This window comes from Mustela nivalis (assembly GCF_964662115.1).
Source record: "Mustela nivalis genome assembly, chromosome: 14".
Classification (NCBI taxonomy): Eukaryota; Metazoa; Chordata; class Mammalia; order Carnivora; family Mustelidae; genus Mustela; species Mustela nivalis.
This window is the reverse complement of record NC_139033.1, coordinates 18,926,411-18,944,776: the sequence shown is the minus strand read 5'-3', so window position 1 is coordinate 18,944,776 and position 18,366 is coordinate 18,926,411. Positions and strand designations below refer to the sequence as shown.

The window sequence follows — 18,366 nt, the reverse complement described above, 5'->3', positions numbered from 1 at the left end:
ATGGAGATCTGATTTACAGGACCCTGATGGGAAGGGGTACAGCTCTCTGCCTCCTTGTAACAGAGAATGTGGGTCCCGTTTTCTTACATGTTTATTTATATCCATTGCTTTCCCAAAAACAAATGGGGAGGCTTTGATGATTGTGACACGCACAGACCCCTGCCCCGTGCACGTGCAGATGACAAACTAGAAGCCGGAGAGAAGCCCTCCCGAGCCCGTGCTCTCCTGCCAGGCTCCTGGGCCTGGCGTATAGTCATGCGGTGACAGCCCGCATGTGACCTTGGCTTTGAACACGGCCCCGGCCATCCCGGGGGAGACCCACACCCTGTGCAGCTCAGTGAGTGGGGTGCCTGATCGTTGCCCCGGGGCTTATTTAAGACCAGTGTGCTGCAGAGCACTGCCTACAGACTGGGCACTGCCTCACTCAACCCTGTAGCAAGGCTGTGAAGATAGACAGGGCCCACATTTTGCAGATGGGGAAACTGAGGCAGGAAGCGTCAAGTACCCGGATTGGGCCCATGGGCCATAGTTTGCATGAACCCCACGTGCATTTCCCCCCAGAATCTCATTTGCTCCATATGAGCCAAGCATGGAAGGGAAACTGTCTTCCAGAATCTGCTCTCTCTCCTGCCTCAAGGGCCGGGGACTCTACCTCTCTCCCCTAGATGGGATCGGCTTTGGGGCTGGCCGTCCAATAGAGGAGGGCAGAGGTGAAGTGTGGGGCTTCCACGGATTCCACCCTGCCCAACCCAGCCCTGGCCTTGGCCTGTGAGCCGCCCCAGAAGCAGCCTGCCTGTCCTGAAGCCGCCGTATTGGGAGGAAGCCCAGACGTGCCCGTTCAGAGCGTCTAGGGACAGGCCCAAGAGCACACAGGGAGGGCACGGCCGGTGGGGCCAGCCGCTGCCACCCCCGCGGCCCCATCCAGCCCACCTGATGGCCACGCACCGTCACTGGCCCCAGACCTGCAGCGGAGACCTTCCAGGAGCTGTGATGGGGAATCAGGTCACGGTTGCTGTGACCAGGAGGGTCTGGGCTGGAGGTAGTCACGCCGTTGTCGGTCACAGGAGCCCGCGGGAAGAAGGCCAGGATGGGCCACAGCAGAATGCTGACCTCTCGGTTTGTGACACTAGTGGCTGTTTGTGGGAGCCCTTGTGAGCTCAGGAGGCCCCCAGCAAACATCTCTGCACGACCAGCTGAACAGACACGTAAATCCAAGTTCGTCTTTGCCCACCTTTAGCTTTCAGATTTCGACTCCCTAAACAGCCTCAGCCTCCGCAGAGCCCACCCGTCCGGTGAGAAATGGCCTCGTGCTGGATGCTGGCCGGCGCCGCCACTAGAAGCACACATGGGGTGTGGGCGTGCACGTGTGTGCGTGTGTTAATGTCTGTGTGAGGCCCCCACGCTAATGCGTGTGCACCCATGCAGGCGTGTGTGCGTGTGTCCGCGTGCGTGCCGGCCCCGACCGACGGTTCTCACTCACTTTCTTGCGTTAGGTGATTATTGATTCCCTCTGTCTGGACTGGGTAGCTTTTCCAATTAAGCAGCAGCTTTAATTATGCCACAAAGCACATAACATAGATCTTGATTATTAAGACCGGCCCACGGGATAATAAAAGGGAGACTGGCAGATCCAAATTAACCAGGACCGTAAACGCGAGCGGCCGAGCCCGAGCCGTCCTCCGTCGTGTGCAGTAACGTGCCCCCTGCTGCCTGTTTGCAGAGTCTCCGTGCGTGTTAACCGTCTGCGCCGCGCACAGCTCGGCGGCCGGCGCTGGTGAGTCCGATGGAGTGCCTGGGCCGCGAGCGGAGCTGGATCCAGTACCTCGTGCCGGGTCCCGGCTCCTGAGGCTCCTGGGTTTGGGGTCGGTCGGAGGAGGCAGGTGTCTCCGATGGGGAGTCGTCATGGGAGTATGTGGGGTGAGGTAGGTGGGTCTTGTCTGTAGGGGAAGGCACGTGGTTCCCGTACTGGCCAGGGAGCACGGAACTGCAGCCCCGGGGTGTCCTGAGTGGGCAGGTGGTCAGTTAAGGCAGGTGACAGGCTTCCCTTCTGCCCCCCCGGAGACTGGGGTCTGTGCCTAGGAGGGAAGTGCCTGTGGGGAGGGCAGGGGTCCCGAGCGAGGCTGGGCAGGGGGCGGCTGGAGCCCGCTGCAGCCAGATGGGGAGAGGGGAGGCCGCCTGTCCTGGGCTCCCTCGCAGCTGGGGATCTGTTGGGACGAGGGCAGGGCCCACTTCACCCCAAGCTCTGGAGCTTGTCAGGGTGAGGGCTGCGTCCACCCTTAGAGGCCCCATGGGGCCGCGGGGGCTGATGGCCAACAGAAGTCCTCCATACTGAGCCGGACCCTGGCCCACGGTGGGTCTGTGACCCCAGGGATGTCTGAGGGCGAACCTGGAGGGGCTGGAGGGCACGGGCCGCACCGATGGCCCAGGGATTCGTGGCAGCCTTGGGCACCCCCGCAGCCTGCTCCCCCCACAGGGTGCATGGAGGTGTCCAGGGTGCATGGATGGTTGCCCAGCCCGTCAGCACATGAGGCAGTGACCCCGCAGCCCCTGCGACTGTCCCGCTTGGTCCCATGCCCTGGTTCTGACACGTGGGGTTTGTGTGTGGGTCTGCTGGGCTCCACAGGCCTTCCTGGGGTCCGAGGATGGAGCACCAGCCTGTGTGTCGGTGAGCCTGTGGTGCCGTGAGTCTGGGCCCTCCAGCTGGGGATGCAGGCTGCCTCTTGGCCGTGGCCTTGTCTCTCTGAGGACGGGTGGGGACAGGTCAGCTGCGGCTGCTTTGCCTGCACATCTGGGTCAGGGGACACGCCAGTGGCTTCGCAGTATGTGTGCCCCCTTAACTCTGCACACGAGAAAGTACGAGCCATTGATGTCCTTCCGCGGCCGTCTATGTCTGCGGCGTGTCCCCGGGTCTCTAGGTGAGATGCTGTGTGCGTGTGTGGTTGTGTGTACGTGTGCGCCATGCATGAGCCAGCAAGTGCATGTGTGCGTGGCTGGGCGTGCAGCCCCGTGTTTCTGGGAGGTCTCGCAGCCAGCTACCAGGACAGACAGGTGGACGCGGGAGGCTGGCCGCGCGGGTCTGCCCCACGCTGCTCGCGGGGGGCCGTTCTGCTCTTGGCCCCCCGGATCCTGCCTGCCTCGGCCCCCTCTGCCGCCTGGCCAGCGGGAAGGCCTCCCAGAGGTGTGGCCTTGCCTGCCAAGATCTCCGTGTTTGTGTGCACGCTCCTGTGAGGGTGGGAGCGAGGCCCCCAGAGCGGGCAGGGGCCAGCCCCAGGAAGGCGTCCTCAGGGAGGCGGAAGCGCTCCCCGGGTGACATGCTTCTGAGAACCCGCTGGCAGCCGTTCCCAGAAACATCTGTCATGGCTCCGGAAGGCGCAGCCCCCAGGGCCGGCGCCCCTGACGGGAGATAGATGTGTGTCCCACTGTCGGCAGGCGAAGCCCGCCGCTCCCCCGGGAGGGGTGCTGCCTCTCTGTCCTGCGCTCATTCCTCCAGCGGCACAAAGGGCGTCCCCATAAATTTCCATTAGTGTCACTGCCGTGGCCCTGTTTCCTGAGAGGCCAGCAGGGACGTGCCTGCCACGCGCTCTAACCGAGACCTTGGAAGAGGCTCTTCAGGGCCTCGTAACCAGCCCTGCTCCTCTGTGGGTTTATAAATCCTCTCAGAGCTGTCCCTGCGGTTGAGGATTGCCTGCGGCTCCGGCTGTGGGTGGGGGACGCGGAGCCCGCGCCGGCGTCGCCGTGCACCAAGCTCAGCGGCCCGGCCAGCCGGCACCTGCCGCACGTGCGGCCCCCGGCGCACCTGCAGGAAGCCCCCACGGTGTGCCAGCGCCTGCCTGCTGAGCCCTGCCCCACGCCGCAGCTGCATGGACACCGGGTGTCACAGATGCGGAGGCGGGAATCAGATGGGTCGCGTGGGGACCTTCTGGACTCAGCTGGGGCTGTGATGTCAGAGGCCTCCATGGCTGGGAGCTCCGTGGCGGGGCAGAGACAGGGCTGGTGTCGTCCCGGGGTGGTCGCACGCGTGGATGCCGACCCCAGCTGTCCACCGGGGAACCCCTGTATGGCGGTTGGGTTGCCTCTGTGGTGCCTCAGGGCCCCGGAAACAGAGGATCCTGCTCTCCGTGACTCTGCCCAGAGACATGTGGCTTCACCTCACCACGCTCTGTGGGTGGGAGCTGGCTGCCGTGGAAGGGTCCCAGCTGCCGTGGAAGGGTCCCGGCTGAGGCATGCAGGGGTGCGGCCTGCTGCTGTGGCCTCTGGGAAGCACGGTGGCCACCGCCCCTATTTGAGAGCGCGCATCACAGTGTTTGAGGTGCATGGGCTAGATGACACCCCAGGGAGGACTGGGGTCCCACAGAGAGAGTGCATGTTCTCTGTGGGTGACAATAATGTCACATGAAAATCCCACACCGCAACTAGAAGTGGCTACACAAGGAAGGGGTTCCTGACCTCCTGTAACCAGCTGCCAGTTGAACGCCTCTGGACCCTGACTGCAGCGGCTGACTGCGTCAGGGCCCCGGCTCTCCCCAGTTCTCTGCTCTGCCACACCCATCCTCATGGTCACAATGTGGCTGCTGCAGCTCCCAGTGTCACATTCTCACACCCTCCCAAGGGGCTAGAGAATTACGTGTCTGCATCTTGTGTGTCCTAAGAACAGAGGACCCTCTCCCGGAAAGCTCTACAGACCTTGCCTCGTGTGCCCTGGGCCGTCTGCCCATCTGCCTGCGAGCTGTGAGAGGCAGGGGTGCTAGTCTGCTTCTCTCAGGAGCTTGTGCTATTTGGTCCACTCACTCTGGCCTCTCAGATCCTGGGGCCTGGCTGAGAATTCAGTGGACAAGTTGGTGGGTGGCCCTCTCCCTGCACCCACAGAGCTGCTGCCCCAAGCTGGGACTGCCTGTCCTGGCAGAGGGCAGGGTCAGGACACAGCCCTGTTGCCGAGGGAACCCCAGCTCCCGTGGACAGAACCTCTGTGAGACGAGGCGGCAGTCAGATGCGTGGCCGTGAGCATCTGGTGGTCCCGGCTGTCCCGTCTGCTGAGGGAGAAGCTCACCGCACGTCCAGGCAGAGCCCTGCCGCCGCACAGCGACCTGGGGATGTGCGCTCCAGGGCCGGCGCCGGGTCAGGACCCCTTCATCCCACGTGGCAGAAGATCATCTCAAACTGGCTTCGGGTGGAGGGAGAGACAGGGCAGGGGTCTCGGGGGGCCACGATGGCCACCGTGGGGAGGGTGGACTGCAGGGGCTGGGTCCCTGTGCCGCGCAGTCCCGAGGGCGGCCGCAGCCCGGCAGCAGAGGGAGCCGGATGGGAGGGCCGCCACCTCCGGTGATGCAGGGCCGCACTAAGCCCCAGCACCCATGGCCTGTCCCCTGGGGAGGCCGAAGGGAGGTGACCCAGGCAGGCTAGGAGGAAAGCTGCCTTCTGCGGGGCCTGGTTCTCCTCTTTTTGTTAGGCACCAGCCTTGCCTTATAGCAGCCCTTCCCGTCTGCCTGGGTCGAGCACAAACTTTCTCTAACGGGATAAGGATCGCATTATGAGTAGAAGAGGGTTTGTTTTTCTAACTTATTAACATACGAGGTGTTATCTGCTTCAGGGGCACAGGGCTGCCAGTCGTCAGGCTTACACAACGCACAGCACTCACCCTACCACGCACTGTCCCCAGTGTCCATCACCAGCCGCCCCCGCCCCTCCGGCAACCCTCAGTTTGTTTCCCGAGATAAGAGTCTCATGGTTTGTCTCCCTCCCGGTTCCATCTTGTTGCAGTTTGTCCCTCCCTGTCCCTCATGCCCCCCAGCCCTGCCTCTCAGATTCCTCCTATCACGGAGATCATATGATAATTGTCTTTCTCTGACGTATTTCACTCAGCCTAATACCCTCTAGTTCCATCCACATTGTTGCAAATGGTAAGATTTCATTTGTTTTGATGGCTGCATAGTATTCCATTGTGTATCTACACCACATCTTCTTTATCCGTTCATCTGTTGATGGACATCTAGGTTCTTTCCATAGTTTGGCTATTGTGGACATTGCTGCTATAAACATTCGGGTGCATGTGCCCCTTCGGATCACTACGTTTGTATCTTTAGGGTAAATACCCAGTAGGGCGATTGCTGGGTCATAGGGCAGTTCTATTTTCAACTTTTTGAGGAACCTCCATGCTGTTTTCCAGAGTGGTTTCCCCAGCTTGCATTCCCACCAACAGTGTAGGAGGCTCCCCAAAGAGGCTATTTTAGTGCAGTATTGCACTGGGACAAAATGGACCATATGCATTGTGCCGTTTCTAATTCCAGCAACTTAGAAGTACACACGCTCCCGGTGGGGTGACTGGTCAGGGCAGATGAATGCCACGGGCAAGGATGGCCTCTCCCTGCCCAGCAGGTGTGCCCGGGAAAGGCCCGTGCTCTCAGAAGCGCTAATTTAAGCGTCCCACAGCAGGCGGACAGCCACACTCATCCGTACGATGCCTGCAGAGATCGGCCCGTGGAACTGCGTGGCTGTGGACCGGGGTGCCCAAAGCAGACTGTCTGTGCGCCCGCTCCCCACTGCCCGCTCAAGCCCCTGGACAGGACAGCGGTCAGGCCCACGGTGTCCTATCTGTGGTCCTCGGGGGGCCAGCATCTCTGCTATGTGACGGGGACTCAGCCTGGACTGCCCGGAGGGGGTGCTGTAAGGGGCAGGCAAGCACGGGGAGGGGCTGGCGAGGGCAGGAGACCCTCGTTGATGAGTGAGATGCCACGGACCCCAGCATCCCTAGGGCTCTGTGCTGTGAGTGGGGCTCATGTGGGGAGCACCCCGGCCCCCCAGTGTGGAGGTGGGAAGGAGCCCCGAGCCGCGCTGACATTCCCGCGCTGTGTGGGGCTAAGGCTGGCGCTGCCCTGCACGGAGCCCGCCGTTCCCACAGGGGCCGCGTCCTGGCCAGTGGCCGCAGCCCTTTGGCCCCAGGCACCCCGCCCATCTTCTCTCCCTTTCTTCCTCCTTAACGGAACCCCAGACGTGGCTGGGCGAAGCCGTGGTCAGTGGGACGTATGTGGACTTGGGGAGCGTGTGCCGGGCAGGGAGGGCAGGACCTTTCCCCCCTTCCTGCTTCCTGCCATGGCACCGGCGTCCGCTTACTCTGTCACTTCGAGATTACATGTGTCTGTTTGCCAAGCTCCAAGGTAATCTGTCCCGTGCTTTGCAATCATCGTGACCACGGTCACGCTGTTCTTACAAAGGCTGTCTGGACAGCACCAGGTCTCATAAGAGACATGACCCTGTGGATTTTCTAGACTCCTTCTTGTTGGAGGAACTAAGTGAGAAACACCTCAAGAAGGAACATCACTTCGTGTGAAGAATTCCTTCCTGGCCGTGACTTCTAAGGCAGAGACGGAAAGGCAGAGAGGTTATCCGGGGGCCGCCACGGCACAGAGGGCCCAGCACGGAATCCAGACTCTCAGCACTAAATGCGTGGAATAGACTGGGCTTGCGTGATTCCGGGAACTGACCTACCCCAGGGAGACGTGTGTCCAGGCGGTGGAGAGCTGAGCGGGGAACACCACCCTGCTGTGTCAGTTAGACACTCGGGGCATGTCATCCGGGCCCGGGGAGGGGTGCCCCGACGTGAGCTCCCTGCGGACTCCCAGCCTGGGTCCTGCCTCTCCTGTGAGTTCCATATGGTTGGGACTCAAGAAGTGACAATCCAAATGTAAGCCAATCAGAGCGTCCTGTCTCCTCCGCCACGGTGATGGTCCAAGGCAGCGCGTGCCGCCCAATCAGAGCCAAGGAGTCAGGGGGGCTTTCCCACCTGTGCTGGGAACCGGACTGTGCTCCCCAGAGCATCTCTCTGCCCCACGAAGCTGTGGAGCGAGAAGAGCCCGTGGTCCTGCCCATGTCCTCTGAGCCCCTGGGCCAAAGTCTCAGCCTGGACTTCTCCCGGAGGCCAGCCAGTGACTCCCCCGCAGCACTTGCCTTCTTCCTGCCTGATGTACCCGCGGAGCAGAGGATGGAGAGTGTATCTGGAAGGTTCTATGGCCCTGCATTTCCGGGGGTCTTGTGCTCTCCCCGGAGTGTCTGTGTCAGGAACCCCCAGGGGCGTGAGCCTGCGCAGACAGCATTTTCCATCCAGTGAGGGCGGCGTGTTCTAAGGTGAGCGGCTTCCATGACCCCAGGGTGAAGTGCAGGTGGCCGGCAGGAGCGTCTACACCCCGTGGAAGGTCGTGAGAACAGCCCCCTCGCAGGGGCCCCCGTGTCCTGCTGCTGCCTCCTCCGATGCCACGCCGTAATCAGTCCTGGGACTCGTGGCCAGAGCTGCGGGGGAGGCCGGCGGTGCGTGTGTGCACAGTGTGGAGGGCGGAAAGGGGCACTGAGTGTCCCCTGGGGCAGGGGCTCGCTGCCCTCCACAGCCCGCCTCGCCAGCGCACCCAGTGCACCCCACTTGCTGGTACCTCCCTGTCCCCCCCCCACATGTTGGTTCCTCCTGGTGGGGTCCGTTACTGGCTAACTGTGTCCCTCAAGTTCATACCTGGGAGCCCTGACCCCCAGCACCTCTGGATGGACCGTGTGGAGGCAGGGCCTTACAGAGCTGACAGGTGAAGTGGGGTCTCCCAGGTGGGCCTGTCCCCTATGGCTGAGTCCCCATGGAGAGCAGAGCAGGGTGCAGACACACACAGGGCACAGCCGCTGAGACACAGTGGGAAGGTGGGAAGGTGGGAAGACGGCGTCTGCCTGCTGAGGGGAAGCCTCGGGATCCACTGCCCTGGATCTGGACTCCAGACCGTGAGCACACATGTGTGGCTTAGGCCGCCCTGTCTGTGGTGTTTGTTCTGCAGCCAAGCTGAGCAGGCCAGGGCTCACCTCACTGCCCAGCTACTCAAGTCTCCTCCCTGGCTGCCTGGTCTAGAGATAGCCTCAGGGTCCCCACCCATGACCCTGTGTGGTCACTGCCTCTGCCCCTTCCTCTGCAAAGTCATGCTGCCATGTCCACTGTTCTTGTCTGTGTGCTGTGGTAAGCGCAGAGATGCTAGTGTGCTGTGGGCTAGGAGGGGTCACCGGTGCTCTCCTGCCGGAGCTAGGGTGCCCCCTGGCCTTGGGCACAGCTGCTGGCTCAGGTTCAAACCCTGGCTGTACCCACTCCCTAGGAGGGAAGGTGGCCCTTTTGAGCAGGGTTGTGTGTGAGTATGAGTCAGTGTGAGAACGAATGTGAGTGTGAGTCAATGTGAAAACGTGTGAGAATGTGTGTGTGTCAATGTGAAAACGTGTGTATGTAAGTTAGCGTGAGAATATGTGTGAGCATGAGTCAATGTGAGAGCGTTGTGAGTGTGAGTCAGTGTGAGGGTGTGTGAGTCAGTGTGAGAGCGTGTGTGAGCGTGTGAGAATGTAGTAGGAGTCCTTTGAAAGCGTATGTGTCAGTGTAAGAACACGTGTGAGTGTGAGTAGGTATAAGAACGTGTGAGTATGTGAATGTGTGAGTCGGTGTGAGAACTTGTGTCAATGCAGTCAGTGTGAGAATGTGCATGAGTGAGTGTGCGAGCGCCTGTGTCCAGCTGAGTGGCCTCTGCCATCTTAAGGAGAGATTTGGTGCGTTTACATTTATTGTGGCAGCAAGTGGACATGACTGGGCTCCTCCACGTGTATCTGTTTCCTTTGCTCTTGTTTCCTCTTTTTTCCATCACGTTATTTTTGACCATTTGCTAAGTTAGTTCCTGTCTGTCTCCCTTGGCTCCTGGTGAATTCATTCCACCACGTTATTACCCCCAACAGCCCATTGCCTTCTGTAGGCCCCTTAGCAAATGTGTATCATTTAATCAGATTGAGGAGCCAGATGTCCCTCGCCCCGCACCCAGCCCCTGTATCAAGACCCCTGGGAAAACCACACGTTCCCCCACTTGTGCTCCTCAGTCCTTAGGTTTGGCCGGGGCTGTTACCTTCAGCCCCGATGACGAGGCCGTCCCTGCAGATTTCATGTCCACTTCAGTGACCCTCCACTGACGTTGGCCAGGCCCTGCTCAGCCCATCGCCAGCTACCCGGGTTCCACTTTCCGCACCACACTCAAGGTACAGGGTCCACTGTGGACACTGCTCCCACAACCCCCCACTGCACACCCCCTGCAGTTGGAACCGGTGTCGATGGCATTGGGCTCAGGGCTGCGCCCCGCCCACCACTGGGCCACGACCTGACATGACTGCCATTCCCTGACTTTCAGCCTGGACACAGCGGGCTGAGACTCAGAGCACTGGAGCCTGTGGCTTCGGACGGACGTCATCACTGAGTCTGGGGCTTCCCCCACGGCCTTGTTGCTCTTCCATTCGGTATCAGATTGAGGAGCGGCTGAGCAGGCACACCCCACGCTGACCACTGACCACAGACTGTGTCTCCCGCAGGTGCAGACAGATGACCCATGCCACTGACCTACCCCAGATCTCTGTGGTCTTCATCTTTGTCAACGAGGCCCTCTCCGTCATCCTGCGCTCCGTGCACAGTGTGGTGAACCGCACGCCCTCACGGCTCCTCAAGGAGGTCATCCTGGTGGACGACAACAGCGACAGCGGTGCGTGGGGGACCCCAACAGCGCAAGCAGCCTGGAGCTGGGGGCCGGAAGCCTGGAGTCAGGGTGGGCCGGGCTGTACACCCCACGGGCTCCAGGACCGAGTCCTCCCCGCCTCTCCTGGCTCTGGGGATGGCTGGTGTCCCTCGTGCCCCGGCTGGAGCTGCGTCCCTCCCCCTCTGCCTCCTCTTCACGCAGCCTCCGCCTGTGTGTCTCCTCTTGTACCGACACCTGTCACTGGACGAGGCCCACCGGAAGTCCAGGAGGATTTCTCCTCAAGATCCTTAACCCCTTACATCCACAAACACCCTACGCTGAAACTCATCCCGTGCTGAGGCTGTGGCTGACCTTAAAGTGGGGGCTCTATTCGTGCCCTACAGAGGTTGCCCAGAAGAGCCCAGGCAGGCTGAGTTCCCTATCTGCTGATCATACCTCCTGCCTCTTGCCTGTGGGGCGGGGTGGGCTCCAGTGAGGGTCTGCTGGTGGGGGAGCTGGGCCGGCACGCACAGCGGGGACCCCGTAAGCATCCCATGCCCGCCAGGCGCAGAGGGCTCAAAGCTCCTGCCGGGGGTCCAGAGACGCCTGGGCACTGACTGAGCCAGGAGTCTGAACCCACCATGGGTGGCCCCGAGACTGAGGTCCCATGGGCTCATCACGCAGGCTCTCCTCTGCACCTCTGGAGGGAGGGAAGTGGAAGAAATTTGGGGGACACCTTTGGAGCCCTCCAAGGGCAGGAGGTGCTGCGTCCAACCCAGGGCCGGCTCCTTGTCTACACTGCGGGGCCCCAAGCTGACCTTGTGAAAGGAGCCAGGTTCGGCCATCTCTCCGGAGGAAGTGCCTGTTGGGGCCTCGGGGACCTGGGGTCCCACAGCGTCCGTCCTCAGGGCGCATGAGTGTAGTAGCGGGCGTCACGGCTGAACACCGCCCAGTGTGGGCCGACCTGTGTCCTCGCCCACGGTCCGTGCGAGGCCTTCCTTCCTCTTCGTTGGGGAGGCACCCAGCGCCCGGGGGCGCCTGTCCCCGTGACACGCGCCTCAGTCCAATCAGTCCATTTGCTGGTTTTTGCCTATTGTGCCTGCACGGGAGGGCGAGCCCCACGGTATCCCCGGCCCCCGAAGCACATCCGGCCGCCGCGGGTGCCCTTCGGCCGTGGATGATGGGCCTGCCCACGCTGACCCGGGGCGACCTCGGGGCCCTCCCGGGGCGTGGGTTGCTGAGGCGATTCTGTGTCCCCTGCAGCGGAGCTCAAGGCCAGCCTGGACCAGTACGTCAACAGGCGGTACCCGGGCCTGGTGAAGATCGTGCGCAACAGCCGTCGGGAAGGCCTGATCCGGGCGCGGCTGCAGGGCTGGAAGGCGGCCACGGCCCCCGTGGTGGGCTTCTTTGATGCCCACGTGGAGTTCGGCACGGGCTGGTGAGAGCGGGGTGTGGGGGCAGGGCCGGGGGCTGGCTGAGGGCACTCCCTGGGGGGCCGGCAGAACAGGAGCCTGGGGGCCGGGGCACCCAGGTCCAGCTCCCGGGCCGAAAGCCGCTCGTGAGGCGCCAATGGCAGGACGCCATGCACCTGGCGTGTCACCGCGCACAGAGAGCACGGGCACACACAGCTGTGTGCTTGCGCCGCCCGTGGGGACCCGGCGCCCTGTCAGCAGCCCAAGCCCCGAGCACCAGTTGGAAGCAGTTTCTTGTCCTGGGGAGCCCTCTTGTGCACCATGCAGGTGGGAAGCGGGCCTCTAACAGACACCTGCAGGGGCACGTGGCCAGGGAGCGGCGGGGCTGCACGGGGGGTCAGGAGCAGGTGTGACCCCGCACCCCGGCATGGAGGCTGGGGCGCTCTCCCTGGGCTCGTGCTTGCTCTGCCGGCCTGGTGCTCCGTGAGGCCTCCCGGCCAGCAGCCCCAGCAGCCCCTGAGGGGTGGCCAGAAGCGCAGGTCTGTGGGGCCTCGGGTCTGCAGCATGGGTCACCCGGAAGCCTGGTGCAGCTCTGCAGCAGCCTTAAAAACAGTGTTTGCAGCCTAGCGTGTCATCCCCAGTCCAGGGGGAGGCCCGGGCCCGGGGGTGTCAGACCCAGGGCAGCTCCTGCTGCCTCTGTCCAGACCCCACTGTCCCCAGGCAGGGGGTGTGCTGGTGTCCGCAGGGCAGGTGTCTGAGGACATCTTGAGCAAATAGCTGAACGTGCTTCGGAGTTTTCTGGACAACAGCAAGCGGGTCCCTTAGCCTCTCTGATGACGGCATGTGGGGGTGCCCTGGGCAGACGAGAGAGGGCTTTATCGTGGCTGGGGGAGGGGGCGGGGGCTGCGATCCCGCGGGGACACCCTAGGCAGGGAACAGTCACGGTGCGATGTCCAGCGTGTCAGCACGACACGTCAGCACGGCACAGGCAGGGGCGGCGGGGGGCGAGCGGGGGAGGCGCGCCCGTCTCCCCTGATCAGGTGGGATGCTGACGTGTGCCCGGGGTGGGGGCTGCTGCCAAGACTGTGTGAGTGCCGTCCAGGAGCCCCCCGCGGGCGTCTGGCTCCAGGCCTCGGGGTCAGATCAGAACTTCCCTGGGATGGCAGACCAGCCCCCAGGGGCCGGCCTGGTTTGAGGTGGCCTGGGAGCCCAGGGGACACTTTGGACACAGGATGTACCCACAGGAGTGGCCCACGGGCAGAGGGAGGTTTGACCATGCGTCTCGGTGTCCTGGGGTCCGGGCCACAGAAGCCAGGAGGCTTTGAACAACAGAAACTCTCCATTCTGGGGCCGGAAGTCCACTGAGGGGACACAGGGGTCAGCCAAGGCGCCTGGGGAGGAGGGGTCCTTCCTCGTCTCCTGCAGCCTCCAGGGTCCATGGTGTCCTTGGGCTGTGGCCGCAGCCCCATGGCCTCTGTCCTCCTACGGCTTCTCCTCGTGTGTCCATGACTTTCCTCTTCTGCTTCTCAAGAAGGTCCTGTTGTTGGATTTAGGGTGATGTGATCGAGGTTAAACCTTCGGTGGGGGTCCTGCAGGGGCAGCAGCGAACAGAGGCTGCCCGTGGTGCCCACCCGCTGAGCGGCAGGGAGAAGTTGGCCCACGGCGGCGGCTTGCCCTATTTCGGTAGAAACTAAAACACACGATTTATGTATCAAATCTCCCCACGCGTATTTTCAAACACTGCGAAGCCTGACCTACGACATTCCCCGGGATACCGGCCGCAAGACACGAGGGGTCGGTGGTGGCCGTGCTGACTGGGGACCCGTAGGCTGGGTGCAGTCTGAGTCTGCGCGGCTGGGCTGGACTGGTGCTGTGCATGGCTCTGTGTCCCCAGCTGGTCTGCGAGGGTCTGGCGTCCCGGGGTCTCCAAGGTCGTGGTTTCCCGCCAGCTGCCGATGGCCCCAGCAGGGGCTTGGCATCTCCTAGGCCAGTGGAGGCTTCTCCTTCTGCTCTCCTGTAGCGTCTCAGCTGCCCCAGGACCATGCTTTTGTCACCAGGGCTGGTTCTGTTCCCGCACGTTTGGCAGAGATGCGAGTTTCTTCTGCTTGACCTCCCCTCCGAGGGCCCTTTTTCTCTCCGCTCTGCTGCCCTCGTGAGACAGCCCTTCTTCTCCCACAATGTGTATCACCTTCTATCGTTCATTACGGACCACTGCCTGCCCCCGCCAGGGTCACTCCACGGGGTTGTGTAGGTTGCACACTGCACAACCATACTTGGTAGCTGTTCCTCCCTCTACCATATCATGAGCTCCCTTGGGCATTTGGAAGCCAGCTGGGAGAGCTCCAAGTCAGTCACTTCAAATGCAATTTAAATCAGTGTAACTTTAATTTTCACAACCGAAAACCCAGTTATCCGTCTGCAAATAGTGCCCCCCCCCCCAGAGTGGCCTCCACAAAGACGCTGCCTTGTTAGCAGATGTGGCATTTGCAGAGGGTTCTTCATCTCTGGGCGCTTTGCTAACAGTAATTAATTAATCCTCGTCGCAAAGCTGGAAGGCAGGTAAGTACCAGGCTGTCGCTCAGCAGGATGGGAAAGAGGACAGGCCGTGTGGCCGGTGTCGCCAGGTGGGACCAGAGGACCTGTCCCCACAAGCGGCCGCACCTGGGGCTGGCGCCCTGGGCCTTCCAGCCCTCCCTGCAGCTCCTGCCCCGGTCCCCAGGCAGCGGGCCGCCCATGGCCACAGCTGAACTCCAGCTCAGAGCCCCGGCTTCTGGCGCTGTCTCGTGCTTGTCCTTGCTGGAGAAGCGGCTCGTCCAAGTCCCTGCTTCCCCAGGGACTCCCCACAGTCTGCAACTCACGCTGCTGGCCAGAGAGGTCACCCAAGAGCCCAGGTCCTCGGGTCCCTCTGCTCTCTGGCTTTACTGCATATGCTGCCCCGCTTCTCCATTCCAGGCTCACATCCCAGGGCCTTAGTGCTGCCCGTGCCCTCACCCATCCCTCCGACACCCATCACGCCCCTCCCGCTCCTAGCCCAGGGCAACCTACACTGACTCCCTATTTTAAACTGTAACCCCCAAGTCAGCCTTACCTTGTTCTCTTTCCTACACAATACCTGTCACCTTCTTGTACCTTCCCTTATATGTTGATGTCTGCCCCCTACCCTCTCAGGACCACTGTGTACTGTTGTGTCGGTTGCACACTGCACAACAGTGGCCAATAGCCTGTCTCATCCTTGCAACAGACCATAAGCTCTCGGAGGCATGGATATATTCCAGTTTGTTAGAGGGTGTGGCACATAATCGGTCCTTAGATTAGGGCTTGTGCGTATACCTCTCACAGGAGCAGAGCAGAAGGATCAGGGAGCAGGATCTGGAGCCGTGAACCAGGCCAGTGGCAGAGTCTGCGGGCTGCCTTTCAGGGGGTGTCACGGACCGGAGCCCTGGTGGCCTTCATGTCCTTGGGGTCAGACAGGTGTTGGTGGGGTCAGGGCAGGAAGGTGAGGTCAAGGCCCCAGGCAAGGCAGGTCTGCGGCCAGACGCCCCTGGGCTCCCAGGGCCGACGCCCTTGCCCCGCAGCGGGCTGCCGTCTGTTTAGCGGGCGGGCCTGACCACGTCCCCCTGCCTGTGGGTGGCGGACCCGTCTTCAGGTGCAAGCTGGGGGTCCCGGCGCCATGGCCCCCCGCACAGGCACACGCCTCCCTGCAGGGCGGAGCCGGCGCTCGCTCGCATCCAGGAGGACCGGCGGCGCATCGTCCTGCCGGCCATCGACAACATCAAGTACGACACGTTTGAGGTGCAGCAGTACGCCAGCGCGGCCCACGGCTACAACTGGGGCCTCTGGTGCATGTACATCATCCCGCCCCAGGACTGGCTGGACCGCGGCGACGAGGCCGCACCCATCAGGTGAGCCCATGGGGGGGGCGGTGGGGGGGCAGGAGCTGGGACTCGTGGGGGCCACAGGGGCTGCTGGGGGAGGGGGCAGGGGGGCCGGAGCCGGGACCAGGAGGGGAACTGCCATGGGGGGGGTGTGCGGGGGCTGCCGCGGGGGCGCGGTGGTGGGGGGCGCAGGGGGCTGCTGTGGGCGTGGGGGTGGGCGGGAACAGGAGGGAGACAGAGGCGAGGGGCAGAAAGGAGGAACCAGTGAAAGAGACCCAGACGGAGGGAGAGAGGGAGCCGGGCAGAGACACCAGGAGAGCCAGGCACGGAGCGCGGGCAGCAGGCGCGGGCGGCAGGCCAGCAGGGCTGCAGACAGGGACCCCACAGCTGTCCTCAGACGCGTGTCTTTATTTAAATCGATTCCTAAACATGAAAACAGAGAGTTTTCCATGTTGAGAATACACAGATCCCACACTTTTCGGGAGGTGGGCGGCCCGCACTCTGACAAGGCGGCCACGGGCCGGAGCTGAGCGGGGCCGCGTCTGAGCAGGCTCCGGCCTCCAACGGCTGCAGCCCCCAGTGCCCCGTCGCCCCAGAGCCGCTGCCTCCTGTTCAGCCGTGTCCATCCGCAGCTCGCTCTGCCCTCGGCAGCCCCTCCCCCATTGCCGGAGCCCTGGGAATCCAGGCTCTCTAACTCGGTCCTGGGGGTGCCTGTCACCCGCTGACCTCCGGGGGCCCCCCACAGGGGCTCGAGACTTACGGGGCTGGGAGGCACCCGCCCCCCACTCTGTTCAAACTGGCATGTCCCTGCCCAAACCCTGCCGAAACGGCCCACTGTGCCGGGCAGCCACCGAGGCCTTTGAAAGCCTCTCCCCCAGGAGGGCCTTGCCGGGGCTTCCAAGCAGCAGGCGCTGCGGGCCGAGAGCCGCCGGGACAACCCACTGTGAGTTCCGCGGACCCTGGGGATGAACAGCTCCGCCAGAACCCAGCATCTGGTGGATTTTGAGGAAAATAGTGTTGTCGACACAGAGAGCTGCCCGGAGCAGTAATTCCCAGGACCTGGAGAGCAGCCCCCCGGGGCCTGGCCCTGTCCCAGCGGCCGCGTCCGCAGAGACAGCCACGGTGCTCCCGAGAGCCGCAGGAGCAGGAACTGGGGCGCTGGGGCCTCTGCAGGGGACGCAGGACACAGGGCCACCCGTGCCCAGAGGCGGGCCAGCGGGCCCCCAGGCTCGCTCGGAGCAAGGAGCAGCGGTTTGAAAGGAATTTTTCTTCATTCAAGATGCACTCGATGCCTCGTCCACAAAACCGGGGCCCAGTGTTTCCCGTCGCAGGACTCAGTGAAGACAGCCCGAGGGGAAGCACCTGAAATTTTTGGCAAACTCTGGACGCCCCGAGCCGCCCGGGAAGCAGGATTTTCTGGCCAGACGGGGTCTTATCTCAAACTCCCCTCGTCAGTGGCCCTACCTGAGAGCTTCTGAAAACCCCGGGGCCAAAACTCCAAATCAAACACGGGCGAAGCCTTTAGACAGACGCGCTGCCAAAGGAGACGGAGAGGCCCGCAGGTCACGGAGACGCCGGCCTCCGCCAGGAGGGACCGCAGGGAGGTGCCCGGGGCCGTGGGAGGGACGCGCTGGGCGCTGCTGAGCTCCCCCACGAGCCCCAAGGCAGGACTGGCAACACCGCCTCGGAAGACGGGTTTGGCGGTTTCTCCTAAAGGTGCAGCCACGTCCCGCTTGGTGCGCCGTCCCCGCGGCTGTCGGCCTGGAAGCTCGGGAAGCCTGTGTCCACGCAGAGACCCCCGTGGACACTCCCCGTGCCGCACCGTTCCCAGTCTTGGAAACGCCACACACGTCCAGCAGGTGTGAACGGGAGGCTGAGCGGCCTGGGCCCGGCTGCCAGCGCCCGTCGTGGAGCCGAAGGGACCAACCGTCGTCCATGTAACAACAGGGGTGAGACTCGGGACGGTCGGGCTGGGCCGGCGAGGGGCGCAGGAGAGGCGCGACCGGCTTTCAGGGCGCTGCACGCCAGCTTGGAGCTGCACTTAATTCCTGGAGACCCCGTGTCCCGCGGGACTCCCCGCAGATGTCGGGGAACGGGGGCTTTGCTCAGGACCATGGTGGTGGGGATAGTGGGTCCCTGGGCTGTTCCCCCAGTTCTCGCGCGGCTGGAGGCACGCTGCAGTACTGAGCCCTCGGCTGAGCCAGGCCGCGGAGCAGCTTTGAAGCCCTTTGCCCCCACCCTGTCCTCACCGAGAGGATCCCCTCGGACCCCCCACCCGGACCCGGCTTCCTACCGCTGCCCACGGGGCAGAGCCCGGCTGTGCCTGGCTCCCAGCAGAAGGATCTCTTGGAGGTCGTACGACCCACCCCGACTGGACGGATCGCTTCCCCGAGCCCAGCGGAGGGTGAATGCGGGTCCATGCGGTCTCTTCTGGAAAGCGGTCTGAGAACTGTCCCTGCCGCCGACGTCACTGATGGGAAGAGCCGCTGGCCTTCCTGAGGACGCGTCTGCCCGTCAGAGCCAGGCCCGAGAGGCAGGCGTGTGAAGATTTACTGGAGGAAATTTTCTTGCTGTTCATTGTACTTG

The 18,366-nt window shown here is 62.8% G+C and overlaps 1 protein-coding gene across 3 annotated transcripts in view; it reads left to right on the top strand.

Moving 5' to 3' along the window:
• Positions 1-18,366, top strand: part of GALNT9 (polypeptide N-acetylgalactosaminyltransferase 9) — a 69,262-nt gene that overhangs the window by 24,345 nt on the left and 26,551 nt on the right. For all 3 annotated transcript variants that reach the window (XM_082699016.1, XM_082699018.1, XM_082699017.1), the window contains 3 exons: positions 10,354-10,520; positions 11,757-11,931; positions 15,610-15,807. In XM_082699016.1, the coding sequence (XP_082555142.1) occupies positions 10,354-10,520; positions 11,757-11,931; positions 15,610-15,807 (540 nt within the window). The remainder of the gene's footprint in view (positions 1-10,353; positions 10,521-11,756; positions 11,932-15,609; positions 15,808-18,366) is intronic.